Source organism: Impatiens glandulifera, chromosome 7, assembly GCF_907164915.1.
Source record: "Impatiens glandulifera chromosome 7, dImpGla2.1, whole genome shotgun sequence".
NCBI classification, from domain to species: Eukaryota; Viridiplantae; Streptophyta; class Magnoliopsida; order Ericales; family Balsaminaceae; genus Impatiens; species Impatiens glandulifera.
Genome location: NC_061868.1, coordinates 7,188,681 through 7,206,377, shown reverse-complemented (window position 1 = coordinate 7,206,377; position 17,697 = coordinate 7,188,681). Strand labels below are relative to the sequence as shown.

The following is a 17,697-nucleotide window of genomic DNA, read 5'->3' as shown; positions in this document are numbered from 1 at the left end:
TATATATATATATCCACTTGGTTTTTATTTAAAATGAACAAACAATATGTTCTATTGACTATAAATTTTTCTTTTCAAAAACTATATATAAGTATCCACTACTTATTTAGAAAGCAACGTTGAAATAAATTATACACATGTATTATTATTGGTTTAGATATGTAACTTTTTTTTAAATAAATGAAAGCAAAATTTTGATTGTCTATTTCGAGTCATGTGAGACTCACAATATCTTGGGTCTTCACACCCGATTCATTTTACAAATAATATGATTATCTTTAACAAATAAAACTTTTGTTAGCAAAATTATCATCAAAAACACATCAAATTTGTAGAAAGGTACATAAATCATATATTTGAGTAGTTATTAATATTTATTTTCAACAAATATTATTAGATGTCAACCTATAAGGAAATAATACATCAATAAATTCAAAATCTTATCATTATTTGCAGTTTTAAATCTTCCTGCAAATCAAGTTAATCTTATTCTAAAATGATTAAAACATATGGATATTAACATGAAATTAAGTTAATCTTCTTCATATTAACATCAATAAAAATATAATGAATCATTTTTTTAAAATTTTTTATCAAACAGTGTGAATTAACTATATATTTTTAGAAACAGTAAAAAGTATTATTTTTTTAATTAAAAAATATGCCTTTTATAAAATAAATAAATATTATTGATAAATTTAATGAAGACCATCATTCAAACAAGTGGCCTAAGAAACATTAAAACCAACAAAAGTGATAGATTAAATATATAAAAACACTATACAATAAAATTGAACTGCTTTACAAATTTAAAAAAGAAAGGATTAATTCAACTATATATTTTTTTCACAAAGATACCCTTTGTCTTCTTATATAAGATTGGGCCCTTATTTAAGTTTGAGATTCGGCCCATACATAAAGGAGTGATAGGGGAGGGAATTTGAGAGAGTGAATGAGTGAGGGAATGATGTGTCACTATATCACTGGTTAGAAAAATGATAAAAGGTGAGAAGAGAGAGAAATTTTGTTATTTTTTGGCTAATCAAATTGCGCCACATCATTCTCTCCCCCATTCCTAAGGGTGTTCAATATTTGGTCTGAACCGAATATCCGACCGAATTCGAATTCACCGAATTCGAATTTCATTTTCGGTTTTCGAATCGAATTTCAAACCAATTCGAATTCAAATACGTTTTTCGAATTTGTTTTCTAGTTTGAGTTTTAACTCAAAAACTAAACCGAAAACCAAATTCATTTTTTATTATTTATTTTTCCAAACTTAGCTTAAGAAAAAGTTCAAAATAATCAAATTATAATAAAAGAAAAAGAAAACAAAAGCTTCAATGGTCTAGTGGTAGAATAAATACTCTATCACGGTATAAACCTTGGATTGATTCTTGTCTGGTTCAATTTATTTTGAGTTATGCTAATTAAAAAAAACGAATTCGGTTTGAATTCGAATTATTTGAAATTCGAACCGAATATCAAATTCGAATTCAGTTCAGCTTAATTACGGTTTTCGAATTGGCTAAAAAAATTAAAAATTCGAATAAACCGAACCGAGAAACTCGAATAACCCAAAACCAAACCGATGAACACCCCTACCAATTCCCTCCCTCAAATTTTCTCTCCCGATCATTTCTCATAACTAAATTATGTTTTAATATTATTTCTAACTAAATATTGTTCACAAAATAAAAGTCATTATACACAAATTATTTCGGTCAATACATTACAACCTAAATAACTCTGGTACTAAAAATAATAAAGTAAAAATTGGAGTATTAGATGCCAATACGGAAAAATGGAATCGAATACGATAGAATAAGTATCATTGATTTTTTTTATAGTTGACCAAATCGTTACAATTTGAATACGTTTTGAGTTAATTTAAAAAATAAATAAAACTTTTGAAGGACTTAAATTATTTTAGTAAAATAACTTGACCTTTAACCTAATATTTCAATTTCTTACCGCCTCCATCTCTTTAACTCCCTCATACTTACTCTTTTACCCAACTATCTCTTACTCAGTCCATGCAATAGTCGGCGACTTATCAGCCTCCTCGCCATTTCACTCTCGGTAAAAGTGGGCATGACTAAATATATTTTAACAGTATTTCAATATTAAATTTATTATATATATAATATTTATAATTTGCGTACCATAAACGTATCGTATCTTATTTTTTCAAAATTTGTCTTATCTCCGTATTCGTTGTTGGAAATGTTAGTGGTCAATCGACGTATTCTCTCACAAACTCAAGATAATAAAAAGAAAAAAAATAAGAGATTTTTATTTCAGTTTAAATTTTTTCTACAATTACAACTATTCTATTTATATTAGAAAAAAACTCTTAAACTTCTATCACTCTTCAACGACCATAATTAATGTTAATTAAGACATCTATTACACAAAAGATAATAACGTCTTATATTAAGTAGACCGTTAATGATGATTAAGACATCTATTAAACAAAAGATAATAATGTTAATTTTCAATTTCTTAATTAATTTTATTTTCAACATTCCCCATAAAATTAATTCTTCTTCTGCTGAAAAACTTCACTCCAAGAGGCTTCATAAAAATATATGCAACTTGATCAATAAATTTCACATATTCAAGTCTGATCTCTTTTTTCGTAATACTCTCTTGGATGAAGTGATAGCGCATATCAATGTGTTTACTTCGATCATGAAAAATAGAATTCTTTGTCAGAGCTTGAGCAGACTTGTTGTCGACAAAAATTGTGGTCGCTTCATTTAGTGGCAAACCTATCTTATTCAATATTCTTCTAAGCCAAATTGTGTGACAAACGCATGTTGTCAATGCGACATATTCAGTTTCACAAGATGATAGCGAGACTATCGCTTGTTTCTTCGAACTCCACAAAATTACATTAACCCATATAAACACAATTTCAGTTGTGCTCTTTCAATCATTTATATCTCCAAAAAAATCACTATCGAAATATCCTACAAGTTGAAATTCCTTAGACGATGAATAAAGTAGTCCAAAATGAACAGTATCTTTCAAATATCTCAAAATTCTCTTTGTTGCCTTCATGTTCTACGTCGTGTGCACCTCCATGAATCGACTAATAATTCCCACACTAAAAAGAATATTCGGTCGAGTACAAGTCAAATACCTTAGAGATCTAATGAGACTTTTGAATAGTGTGGGATCCATCTTTTCGTTCTTGCTTAGTTTAGCTCCAACCTCCATAAAGGTAGGCATCGGTTTACTTTTCGACATATTGAATCTATCTAGATTTCACTTCACATATGCTTGTTGCCCAACAAAAAAATTCATCATCTGATTGGCTCACTTCGAATCCGAGATAAAATGACATTAAGCCAATATATGTCATCTCAAATTTCCGGGTCATATCATTCTTAAAATCTTTGAAGAGACTCAGATTATTTCCTATGAAAATAAGATCATCCACGTAGAGGCAAACGAACAAACAATCTCTCTCGATTGGAGCATTTGTACTAAAGTTTTCATTGACTGCCCATTCCAGATTGGTGAAACGCTACATGCCCACGCTTAAATGTCGAAGTCATTAATACCTGAAGCGCCTATTAAATGTTGAAGCCATTTAATACCTGAAGCGCCTATTAAATGTTGAAGCCATTTAATACGGGACTCATCAAACAATCTCTCTCGACTTCAAAGGAGTGGAGCATTTGTACTAAAGTTTTCATTGACTGCCCATTCCAGAGTGAAATGCTACATGCCCAAGCTTAAATGTCGAAGTCATTAATACCGGAAGCGCCTATTAAATGTTGAAGCCATTTAATATCGGACTCATTAAATACTGGCGGTTACGCTTGCTGAGCACTATCGGTTACGGTTACGCTTGTTGGGCGGTAGAACAAATTTCCACTACCGGGGTTACGTTTCTTGCACACTACCGATCTCACCTACGTGGCAATTTCAATATTTTCTCAGCTTCTCTAAAATAATAAAACTTCATTTATTTTTTACAGCTAGTGGTGAGATTTGAATCCTAGTCACCCATGTATCAGGCAGGAGTACTTACCACTACACAACAACACTTTGTTGTTATCTTTAAAACAATTAATATACTTAATATGACTTAGCAGTTATATATATAATTTAACTTATATATTTAATTAAACTTAGTTTTATCCATTCATTATTAAAACATTTTTATAAATTATATTCTAACAATTTCTCCCTTTTTGATTATTTAAACTAAATATTCAAAACTTGGTAATTTTATAATTATTGGCTAATTCTCCTAAGTTAATTAGCAATTTTAATCTATCAATTTCTCCCTCTTTAATTATTTAAAATAAATTATCAAAGCATGTTATCTATTTCTTAGCAATTTCTCCATTTTTTATTGTTTTATCCTAAAACTATCAAAACCAGCCAAGTTTATAATTAAATCAGTTTAGGCATTATTATAATCTAACAATCCTAAAGTATTTCTAAGGTAAGAAAACTTAGACTCGGGAAGTGGCTTCATGAGGATGTTAGCCACTTCATGCTTGTTGTCTTCATATGTTATGTTCGTCAGCAACCGACTATCCATATGTCATGCATATTCTTCCACGATGCAGTCCTGTTTTATCTACATTCATAGACAAAAACAAATCTAGTACTCATTTTTCTTTGGGTCCGTGATGGATTAGTCCCTTAGAAATCTATACTTTGATTATTTTGATGGACTTCCCACTGTGTGTATACTGTATTTGGCAGATTGCTCTCTGCCTGTTGATGATTCATTAACTTCAAATGATGAATTTTGGTAACATTTCTTGACTTCTTATAAGGTTTTTCCTTTCCATACCAATTGGTTGTCCTTCTCTCAGGATGCTAGCTTGATGTTGGCTTTACATAAATCATCTCATCCTTTGAAGTCAAATAATCACAGATTGAATCAGTTTCTTTATTAGTTAAACTACTCATGACAAAACTCATTGTCTTAAGCTTGTCTTTCGTCGGGTTTAACTTTTCATAAGACTTGTATGGGCTGGCATTGTCAAATCCTAAACCGGATTTGCATCTGGCAAGCCTTAGCAGACTAATCTGCTGTATGACTACATCTCCAAACCTCGTATAGGAACTGACCACATTTGTCCAACGTTGGTTTTTAGAAAATAGTGTTTGAACCTTTTCCTTGAGCTTCTCATTCTCTGATGAGAGGTCGACCACTTTGTTTTCAAAATATTTTGGTTCAGAAGTTTGAGATGAAGAAGAGTTACCAGTTTCATATTTCAATCTAATTTCATTGAAAGAGTCTGACAACTTCTTGTACTCAATGACCATGTCATTAAGTGCAGCAGTTAATTCATCTCTTGTAAATTCTTCAGAGGAGAAATCAAATACCTAGGATTATTTCTCAACCGTGAAGTAGGTATCAACTTTATCATCACTATCGCTAGATAATGAGTCGTCCGAATCGCTATCGGCCCATTTTCCCTTGCTTTCAGCATCCATTAGAGTCTTCTATTCTTTCTGGTTCTCCTTTATTTGGTCGTTGTTCTCACATAGTTGGATCATCTTCTCCCAAATTTCTTTAGCATAGGAGCACGACTTGATCTTACTGAACATATTCTTGTCCAGCGACTTGTACATATTTTTTTGGCAACATTATTCAGGTTATTCATCTTCTTATCTTCAATCGTCCATTTGCATCTTGGCTTCTCAATTTTTGTCGGGTCATCAATGATAACACACCACATGTCATCGTCTTGTGAGGCTAGATGCACCTCCATGCGAATCTTCCAATCAACATATTCTTCAATGCAGAACATGGGGGCTCGTTGATGAAAGACATGATATTCAGATGCTTGAGAATATAAATTGGCTCCTCTGATACCACTTGTTAGGATCAGGATCGCCGAAGGAGACTAAGGTCTCACAACGATGAACGTTTACACACACTTTGTTTGATATTAACTTGGTTAAAAGTTAATATCGGTTTCTATTATTCACAAGTTGTCACAAACTCTTGAACCGAGTTCAAGTGCGGAAGTGTTTGTTTCAACTTGAAGCAATGAATAATCAGTTTGGAATATTTAGAAAGTAAAGAGAAAAAGACACAAAGGTTGTTTATGGATGTTTGAAGTAAACTCTCTTACGTCACCCCTTCTTCTCGACCTCGAGAAGGATACTCTTCTCAACCTTGAGAAGAGTATTCACTAGAAGATTTGGTTAAATACAACACACTTGTACACAATCCAGTCGAACATTCAGGTCTTAGTTGCTGCCTATTTTCGAACTCATAGCACACACAACACTTGTTGATAGACACTCTATCAACTTACAAAGAACTCACAATGATGGAGAAATGATACAATGATTTTCGGTATTAATACACTCTCACACAGAAATATGCTAATATAAATATATATTTGTAGAGAGAGTATTTTATTAGCAAAGGAGCCTAGATCTTCTTGTCTTTTTTTTCTGTTCTTCCTTTTATCTTCTTATATCTTCAAAACACAGCAACGGTCATATCTCTTCACCAACGGATATATTGACTTCAAAGGAGTGAAGAATTTGTACTAAAGCTTTCATTGCAGAGGATTTGAAAGTAATCTTGGTATGTGACAATCTGTTTTTTCTGCTGCGTCAGACTGCCCATCCCAGATTGGTGAAACGCTACTTTGTTAGACTGCCCATTACGAAAGCTTAATTTGAAGTTGAGATTGATCAGGTAGTGACAAATATTTATTCAAATGTCACATTTAATCAATAACCGGTCCTAATTTAAATACTGAATCCATTTAATACCGAAGTGTCCATTAAATATTGAATGTATTTAATATCGGAACGCCTATTAAATACCAAAGTCATTTAATAGTGAACTCATTAAATGCCGAAGTCATTAATACCGGAGGCCTCATATAATGCCGAAGTCATTAATATCGGAAGCACCTATTAAATGCCAAAGTCATTTAATACTGGACACATTAAATACTGTCTACGCTTGGTGAGCAGTAGAACCGATTTCCACTACTGAACCGATTCACTACTAGTTACGCTTGCTGAGCGGTAGAACCAATTTCCACTACCGGTTGCGCATCTCGCCTACGTGACAATTTCGGTATTTTCTCAGCTTTCCTGAAATAACAAGCCACTACCGGATATGCTTCCTGAGCGGTAGAACCAATTTCCACTACCGAACGGTAGAACCGATTTCTACTACCGAACCGATCCACTATCGATTATGCTTGTTGAGTGGTAGAACCGATTTCCACTACCGGTTACACATCTCGCCTACGTGACAATTTTGGTATTTTCTCAGCTTCCCTGAAATAACAAACCACTACCGGTTACGCTTGCTGAGCGGTAGAACTGATTTCCACTACCGAATCGATCCATTACCGATTACGCTTCTTGCACACTACCGATTTAATACCGGAAACGCCTATTAAATGCCAAATCCATTTAATACCGGACTCAATAAATATTGGCTACACTTGTTGGGCGGTAGAACCGATTTCCACTACCGAACCGATCCACTACCGGTTATGCTTGCTGAGCGGTAGAACCGATTTCCACTACTAGTTATGCATCTCGCCTACATGGTAATTTCAGTATTTTCTCAACTTCCTTGAAATAACAAACCACTACTGGTTACGCTTGTTGAGCGATAGAACCGATTTCCACTACCAAATCAATCCACTACTAGTTAACGCTTGTTGAGCGGTAGAACCGATTTCCACTACCGAACCGATCCACTACCGGTTACGCTTGCTGAGCGGTAGAACGAATTTCCACTACCGATTACACTTCTTGCACACTACCGATCTCGCCTACGTGACAATTTCGGTATTTTTTCAGCTTCTCTGAAATAACAAAACTCCAATTATTATTTGTAGCTGGTGAAATTCTAACTCTGGTCACCCGTGTGACAAACAAGAGTATTTACCACTACACTACAACACTTTGTTATCGTCGTAGGAGTTACGGACTACGATGTTTCTTCTCCTTGATTGTCCTCATCGAAAAATGGGAAGAATTCTTTGACAGAATCTTCATTAAATTCCCAATTCCATGAATCATCTTCATTAAACATCACATCACGACTCACAATCATTTTTTCGTTGACGGGATTGTAGAGCTTGTACCCCTTTGATTTTCCATCATAGTCGATAACCATAAACTTCTCGTTTATATCATCTAGTTTGGTTCTATCTTGCTCTGGCACATGCTTGTAAGCAATACTCTCAAAAATCATTAGGTGAGATACATCTGGCTTCTTTCCGCTCCAAGCTTCAATTGGTGTTAGGTCTTTAACGTTTTAGTCGGACAACGATTAAGGAGATATAATGTACAAGTCACTACTCCTGCCCATCTTCTTATGTTTTATAATGCTCCGAGCCATGTTAAGGATGGATCGGTTGTAAGTTTCAGCCACTCCATTTTGTTATGGAGATCTTGGAGCTGTGAAAAAATGCTTAATGTCATTTTCTTCACAAAAATAGTTAAATGCATTAGAAATAAATTTTCCACCTTTATCGGTTCTCAATGCCCGAATCATATAGTTAGACTCTTTCTCCACTAACGTTTTGTAATTCTTAAAAATATCAAAATGTTAGATTTTTCTTTCAAGAAATAAACCCAAGTCTTATGGCTAAAATTGTCGATGAAAACTAATAAATAATTACTTAAACCATAAGACGATCGCTTGATCGGTCCACAAACATCGGCATGAATTAATTCAAGCGGCTTTGTTGCTCTTTACATTGCTTCCTTTGAAAAGCTTTCTCTTGCATGTTTTCCTAGAAGACACGCTTCAAAAAGTTAATACGGATGATTGATCAAAAGCATCCCCTTCTCCATCTTCTTTTCGGACATTATTTTTAGGCCACTTAAATTGAGATGTCACATCCTCATGTGCCAACACTGCGCTGGATCTATCACAAACACTTACAAGAAATTTGACCATTTGGTTTGAATAGGGAGAAAAAACATCATATTCTTCGACATCGTCAACTTCGCATTTAAGTTAGCACTTTTGTCACGTAGCTAAAGATTATGATCCTTCATTAAAATCTGGTAGTCGCTTTCCATGAGTTGCCCCAAACTTAAAGTATTACTCTTTAATTTAGGGATATAATACACATCGGAAATAAACTTATGTGTATCATCCTTCAGCCAAATTAAAATGTTACATTTACCTTCAATCTGGATTTTCGAAGCATCTCCTAACGTAATATTTTTGGTTACCTTTTTCTCAATCTCAACGAATTTCGACTTGTCATCACACATGTGGTTACTCGCAGCGTTGTCAAGATACCATTGACTTTCTCCTCTAATAACAATGTTGACTCCTCTGTTTCTTTCTTTTTTGTCAAATTGACTTATATTTTTGCATTTTCGGCATACCAACAGTCACGAGCATAATGACCCAATTTGTGACTTTTCTCTTTCTTAGAATAAAAAGATTGAATTAACAAGTCAATGGTTGACTTCCTCTAATGACATGACCCTATCACCTACTGAATCTGTGACAATTGTAGCACTCAACGCGCGACTTTCCGTATCCTTTTCGTATCCGTCACTTTATTATCCTCATTCGCGTCGTCTTTTTCTTCCTCAACCTCTTGGATTTCCTCGAGACTTTTCATCATTTTCTCTTTCGATGTCTAGATTTTTGCCACGTCCTCAACCGTCACCACGAAAATAACTTCGATCGCGACCTCGATGAACTACAATCCCCTTTTTGCCAAATGAATGCTTGACTAGAAGGGTTTGCTCTAAAGGCTCTTTCTTGTGTTTGTTCATCCATTCCTCGTACACCCGTAACGATCCATTTAATTCGTCAATTGAGAGTTTCTCCAAATCTCTATTATCTTCTATTACAACCACTACATGGTAAAATCTATGATGTAGAGAACATAAAATTCTCGATTACTCGAACGTCTTCTATGATTTCTCAAAGTCGGCAATCACTCTTTGTCCAAAGTTAGGAGCTAGTGCCTTTCGAAGCCCTTTGAGCCCTTCATCTGGTTGATGATAGATAAGATCTACGTGAAATAGACTCCGATGCTTCCTAATGAAGAACTTTAAACTCTCCCTGCAAAATCTGAAGCCGCACCATTTTTACCTTAATAACACATTTGACATTTGTGGGAATTTTCTAAAATTTCTCATGCCTCCTTTGACGTTTAGGCATTTGATACTTTCTCAAAAGCATCATGATCCAAACATTGGTGGATGATAGAAAGGGCATGTTGATCCTAATTTTTGTTCTTCTCGATCAATTGAATTAGGGTCAACATCGCATCTTCATCAGGTTTGACAATACCACAAATTATAATTTCTCATGCACCTTGGGAATAGAGTAATTTCTTTACTCAGATAAACCAACTATCATAGTTGTTCTTTGTAAGACGCGGATATTGGAGCATCAAAGACATCATTGTTTTAATACCACTTTGTTGGAAACGTTAGTGGACAATCGACGTATTCTCTTACAAACTCAAGATAATAAGATTATAAAAAGGAGGAAATATTTTTATTTTAGTTTAACTTTTTTCTGCAAATACAATTATTCTATTATACTAGGAAAAAAATTTAAACTTCTATGACTCTTAAATGGTCAGAATAAGGCATCTATTAAATAGAATATAATAACGTCTAATATTAACTAAACATTTAATGCTAATTAAGACACCTATTAAATAAAAGAAAATAACGTTTAATTTTTAATTTTTTAATTAATTTTATTTTTAACATCTAAGATACTCTATTTATATCATACTAGCATGTATCCCGTGCATTTGTATGAGTAATAATATAAAAAACCTTAAAAAAAATATTACGGTAAAATTTTTATGGGCGGGTCAACCCACAATCCGACTCAAGTATTCATTTACTCTCACATATATCCAAATTAATCACAGCTCTCGACCCGGCAATCTAAACACTTTAAAAATTAAGCATCATTATATATATATATTAGTTAGTTAAAAAGTTGAACTTATATTGTTAAAATGTCACGCGTTTATCAAATTTTGGGTTGAATTTAAAATATAAAGTGTTATTAGCCTAGTTTGTTAAAAGGTTGTACTTGTTTTATTAGGTTGAAAGTTCGAACAATACGTATAGCATTTTTAATTTTATTTTTAACCGTTTTAAGTTTATGGGCGGGTCAACCCACAATCCGACCCAATTATTCATTTACTCTCACATATATCCAAATTAACCACAACTCTCGACCCGACAATCCGGACACTTTAAAAATTAAGCATCATTATATATATATATATATATTAGTTAGTTAAAAAGTTGAACTTATATGGTTAAAATGTCACGCGTTTATCAAATTTTTGGTTGAATTTAAAATATAAAGTGTTATTAGTCTAGTTGGTTAAAAGGTTGTACTTGTTATGTTAGGTTGCAAATTTCAAACATACCTATAGCATTTTTATTTTATTTTTAACCGTTTAAGTTTATGGACGGGTCAACCCACAATCCGACCCAAGTATCCATTTACTCTCACATATATCCAAATTAACCACAGCTCTCGACCCGACAATCCGGACACTTTAAAAATTAAGCATCATTATATATATATATAGATTTGATACGATACTCGTATCCATGCAACACATATTACAACAAAATACAATAACAAAATACAATATATTAATTCATAACATAAAAATGAAATCCATTACCCTATTAAGCAATAAAACATCACTACCGCGTTGAAACTAATCGGTCTCATTTATTTTTTGCATGTCTTTTGCAAAACTCGTTCAACCTATCAAGCCCATCTACGAGACATGCTAGTTCTATGGAAAATGTTACCCGCAACCAATTCTTCAATCCCAAAGCAACCCCTACGACACGCAACCAATTATTCAATCCCAAAGCAACCCCTACGACACGACAATAATAAACGTATCAAATTTTACTAGGACATACCTTAAGTCCAACCATCTTAATTTATTACCTTATAAGATCATTACAAATTCTTATTTTGCACCTTCAAAATTATCACCAATCTTCGAACAAAGCCTTAGCGTTACTTCTTTATTTTGTGTAGTTTTAAAGAATAATTATTTCAAACAAAAATAAATTTAGAAGTGCAATTTTAAATAAAATCATTTATAGATTACCATATTTAAAATTTAAATAATTATATAAAAAAACATTATACATATTACCCCTTATTAATATAATATCTATTATTAATATAATATCTAGTTTTAAAATATTGTTTAAACATAATAGTGCTGACAAAATAAAATTTTGTTTATAGACATTTTCTTATCCAAGCATAACTCTTATTCTCAAAATAAAATTTACAAACTGGTCAATAAATTATTACAAAATACAATATATTGATTCATAACATAAAAATGAAATTCATACACAAATATGGGATAATTGAGCTTTTCAAAAAACATCAACAAGCCGTTGAAGCTTTTCAAAAATCATCAAAAGGCGTTGAAACTTTTCAAAAGACATCAAAAGGCGTTGAAACTAATCCACGCCAAGTTGTTATTCAAGCACTACAAACCGTCTCATTTCTTTTTCGCATGCCTTATGCAAAACTCGTTCAACCTACCAAGCCCATCTACGAGACATGCTGGTTCTATGGAAAATGTTACCCGCAACCAATTCTTCAATCCCAAAGCAACCCCTACAACACGACATTAATAAATGTATCGGATTTACTAGTCCATGAATTATGAATTGATCCTTTAGTCCAACCATCTTATAACTTATTACCTGGTAAGATCATTACAGATTCTTCTTTTGCCAGCTTCATACAAAAGTCCATATCATCAATTATGTCTTCCAGCATTGACACGTCAAGTTTCACCTATAAAAAACCGAAATTTTCATCCCATAATCAAAACCTATAATCATGTCATATATTTACCATTACAAACATGGAGCCTTCTGGTTTGGTAGGACAAGTTATGCAAGGAACATTCTTTAGAGAATCATAACAAATATTTGCACATTCTCTCAAGATATCAACAGTTTTCAAAAAGAAATCCTCATTTGTCCTCTCCAAGATCTGAGGAATAGCTCCCTGTAATTACAAATGTAACAAAAGATTAAGGAAACAAAACACAATTTTTCTTAAAAAGAAATGACAAATCTAATATACCTGGATAAATGTTGGTGGTTCAGAACTAATACCAACGAAGTCAATAATAGAATCAATAATCTACAATATGGGAACAAAAAGAAATCTTATGAGAACTAAATAGCATTTTCTTTCAAGTGAAAATGAGAGAGATCGGATAAAAAACGATAAAAACCCCGTGTTTTTTAAGAATGCCTTGAGGATCATTAGTGACAAGCCAACCTAACCGCCAACCGGGAACTAACCACCTCTTAGATATAGAGCCGACAGTAATCACAGGCGCAATCGAACCAAAGTTTCCCATAGATATAAACGGGTTATTACCAAATACAAGATGATTGTAGACTTCATCTGCAATTATCAATATCCCCAACTTTCTTGCAGTTTCAGCAATCTATAACATATCAATGAACATAAGAAGTCAATTTTATGCTGATTTTATATTTGCTATGACAAAATTCACATATTAGTTTTGAAAATAATATCCGAATCTACTCACATGAACCTAGATTATGACTAATATTAAAGTTGGATAAAATCAAGAGAACTTGCCCTGTTCAAGTGTTGATATGTGAAGACATTTCCACAAGGATTTCCAGGATTAATAATAACAATAGCAACAGTATTCTCATCTGCAAGAGCTTCAACTGCATCAAGATCAACTTCCCAATTTTTCTCTGGCATAAGATCAAAGTGACGAACTTCAAGATGAGCATGAGATGCACGGACTTCATAATAGGGAAACCCAGGTTTTGGAAGCAAAATATTAGCATTTGGACGGGATGATAATACTGATAGTATAACTTCAATTGCTTGTATGCATCCAATCGTTAGATAAACATCATCTGATGATAATTTATCTTTGAGATCTTTGGATAGATAATCAGCTATTGCCCTTTTATGAAAAGAAATACAGAAAATTTTGTTAGATTATTTGATAAGATGAAATGGGTATTATTTTAACGCACTTTCTTGCGAGAGGAATGCCGGCAGAGGGAGAATAGCCGTTGAATTTGGAAGACCGGAGAGCTGATTCGATGGCTTCAACTGCTACCGGAGTGGTTTGAAAGCAGGGGAAGGAAGAAGGATCTCCATGGCCAAGAGGAATCAAGGATCTGGAATCTGCAGGATTGATATTCGATTTGATATCTGTAAGAAGGCTTCTTACAGTAACACAAGATCCCTTCTTCAGGAAATCGTCCATCTTGAAACCCCATCGCTGCGGGGACGATTCCTCTGTAGATACGATGTTCTTCATCTCTTTCTTTATCTTCCCCACCGACGCCGGACGCCGCTTTCTTCAGATTTTTATTCTTTATCAAGTCATACATACTTAAGTTGTTTTTATCAAATAAAACTAAAATATTAAATTGTGTTTCCAACTGTCATAATTAAACGTATGTTCAGCAATAACAAGGCCACGTGTATAGGAGAACGAAATAAATTCGGTATAATCCAAAACTCTTTGTTTATTTCTCTTTCTAAAATTTCTCAAAACGAAAATCTTCTATCAACCAAACTCAGTCCATGATATTAAACATCTAGTTATTTAACAATATTGTTCAATTCGTTTTTGTATGATAACGACCTGTTTTATCTTTCAAAAAAATTAACACTAAAGCACCGAACCTGAACAACGCAATAGATGAAGCACTAAACCTGAACAAATTCCCCCTATTGAACCTGAAAAGTACCCAATTGTTGGTATAAAAAATGTACATTTTCGATGAAATTTTGGGACATTTCGATGTCTAAAAAATAGAATTTCGGGGGAAATATCCCAAAATATTCCAAAACCATCATTTCGGGAACTAGAAAATGGAATTTTGGGGGAAATGTCCCAAAATGATGGTTTTGGGACGTATTTCTTATAGTTACACTTTTTTCGTAGTGAAATTCTCAATGCTAGAATGACATTTTCCACCGAAGAACAAGCTTTTGAATTCTACACATGATATGCTCACTTAACTGGATTCGGCATTACCAAATTAGGGAGCAAAAATGTAGGTGGTTAGAAAAAATACTTCAGCATTGTTTGTGCCAAGAGTTGTATGAAAGAATCGAATGCCAAAAATAAGTTTCATCAGCCTAGATCAATAATGGAGACAAATTGTAAAGCAAAGATTAATGTTATTGTTCGGAATGAAGGAGAATATGTCATAACAAGTATTTGTTTGAGCACAACCATACATTAAGCCCTAAGAGGATACGACATGTTAGATCCTACAAAATAATAGACGGAAATGTAAATAGGAGATTGGATACAAACGATGAAGCTGGATTAAATGTGGCCAAAACATTTCAATACCTTATAGTAGAAGCTGGAGGGTATGAAAACATGTCTTTCAATGAGAGAACATGTAGAAATTACGTTAAAAAAGTACAAAGGTTGAGGTTAGGGAGTGGGGATGCTGAAGCACTCACTAATTATTTTTTAAGAATGCAAACTAGGAACTCAAACTTCTTCTACCTTATTGATTTGGACGAGGAATCCTAAATTAAAAAACGTGTTTTGGGCAGATGGTAGGTACATGACTGCCTTTGACAATTTTCACGATGTTATCTCTTTCGATATAACCTATTTGACAAATCGTTATAACATGTCTTTCGCTCCGTTTGTCGGGGTTAATCGTCATGGTCAATCTATTTTACTTGGATGTGGCTTATTGTCAAGTGAAGATTTATATTCTTTTACTTGGTTGTTTAGAACTTGGTTGAAATGTATGGATGATCGACCTCCAAATGGCATAATTACAAACTAATGTTGATCCAAGACGATTGCAATTAAGAAGGTATTTCCTAAAACTTATTATCGTTTTTGTTTGTGGCAAAGAAACTTTCTACAAAGCTTAGAAGTCATATTGAACACCATCTAATAAAGAAGAGGCTGAAAAACATAGTATATAATTCCATAAATATTCAACAATGCAAAGACGGTTGGATTAGACTAATAGAAGATTATCAGGTGGAAGATAATGTCTGGTTGAATTCGTTATTTTTGGAAAGATCTAAATGAATATTTGTTTATGTGAAAGGACGGTTTTGGGCAGGGATGTCCACATCTCTACGGAGTGAAAGTATGAGCGCATTCTTTGATGACTACGTGCAGTCCAAAACATCCTCAAACAATTCGTCGAGCAATATAATAGGGCTGTGTTGAGAAATATCGAGAGATAAAAGAAATTGAATTTTCAATCGTTTAATTCCTTGATACCAACTATCATTGGATTTTCTTTTGAAAGGCAATACCAAACCTTCTACACTTTAGATATATTTAGGTTGGTTCAAGAAGAAGTTAGAGGTTGATGTTGTGCGACATCTCATTCATTGAAGAGGAAGGGACAACTTGTATATTTAGAGTTGAGGAAATTATTTTAGGGGTTAATGGATAACATGTAAGAGATGTTTCTTACAAAGTGCATTATACCGAAATGGACTACAATGTTAAATGTCAATGTCGATGGTTTGAGTTTAGAGGTATTTTGTGTAGGCATATCATTGTTGTGTTAAAATAAATGAGGGTGAATGAGGTACCAATGTGTTATATAATGGACTGGTGGCGTAAAGATATTAAGCGTGGGTATCAAACTATCACCAACATTTATGATTTAGATCTGTGGAAGAAAAAAAACGTCATAATAGTCTAACTCGATTGATGCAAGAGGTTCAACAAGTTGGAGTAAAATCTGAAGACAATTATTATTTTTGAATGAACGGTATAAAAGGCTTGATGGAACAATTTATGTCACGTCATCATGGAAGCACAGAAACATTTGTATCTCCATCTCCAGCTACATCCATTTTGATACACTCTCCTAACAAAGTTAGAAGTCGGGGACGACCACCAACAAAGAGGAAACAATCTTTAATTGAGAAAATCCCTAAGAAGTCATCTTCGAGATTAAAAATGAAGGGAAATACGGCCACAACATCAATAGTGTTGGATTCAACACAACAACAACAACAACAACAACAACAAAATGATCCACTATCGACTCAATTTTCCTTCACATCAATTTTGTCCTCTCAAATATATGTCGAAGATAATGCGTGTGGGGATAACATTCAACGAATATAGTGATTATATGATCATGTTGTAACTTTGGGTTTTTTTAACATTTTGTAACATTGAGTTTTTTATGAGAATTTTGATATTTACAGGAAATATTTAATTATAACTTGTCCTGAAATTGTGGTTTTGGGTCCCGAAATGATAGTTTCTCGTCCCGAAATGATGAGTCATTCATTGGTTCTATTACTAAACCATGAATTTTCACTTTTTATAATATTAAAATCATTTAATTATAATAAAATTAAGCTTTATAAAATAAAAAATTAAAATTATTATATTTTTTATTAATATTTTAAAATTATTAACTATTCTTATAAATATATACATATAAATAAATCTATAAAATATAATAAATACTAATAATATATATATATAATATTAAATAAAATAATTAATCGTACTATATATTTGCATATTTTAAATAGTTAATAAATATTTATTATTTTAATTTATATATTATAATTAAAATAATAGCATCAATGCTTCTTCTAACAAATTATCGGGTATGTCTTTTTCTAATAATTGGATT

The 17,697-nt window shown here is 33.0% G+C and overlaps 1 protein-coding gene across 3 annotated transcripts; it reads right to left on the bottom strand.

The window, feature by feature from the left end:
* Positions 1-12,231: 12,231 nt before the first annotated feature.
* Positions 12,232-14,401, bottom strand: LOC124944775 (tyrosine aminotransferase-like). Of its 3 annotated transcripts, none has more exons than XM_047485117.1 (7): positions 14,065-14,401; positions 13,649-13,991; positions 13,272-13,490; positions 13,118-13,177; positions 12,884-13,039; positions 12,730-12,823; positions 12,232-12,640 (listed from the first exon to the last, which is right to left on the bottom strand). In XM_047485117.1, exons 1-7 carry the CDS (start codon positions 14,352-14,354, stop codon positions 12,522-12,524), a joined length of 1,281 nt encoding a protein of 426 aa, XP_047341073.1. In that variant the 5' UTR covers positions 14,355-14,401; the 3' UTR covers positions 12,232-12,521. The 3 variants fall into 3 exon arrangements, 2 of the variants coding, with proteins under 2 accessions (XP_047341073.1, XP_047341074.1); XR_007099962.1 differs by having other exon boundaries at positions 12,535-12,640; positions 12,894-13,039; XM_047485118.1 differs by lacking the exon at positions 13,118-13,177.
* Positions 14,402-17,697: the final 3,296 nt, after the last annotated feature.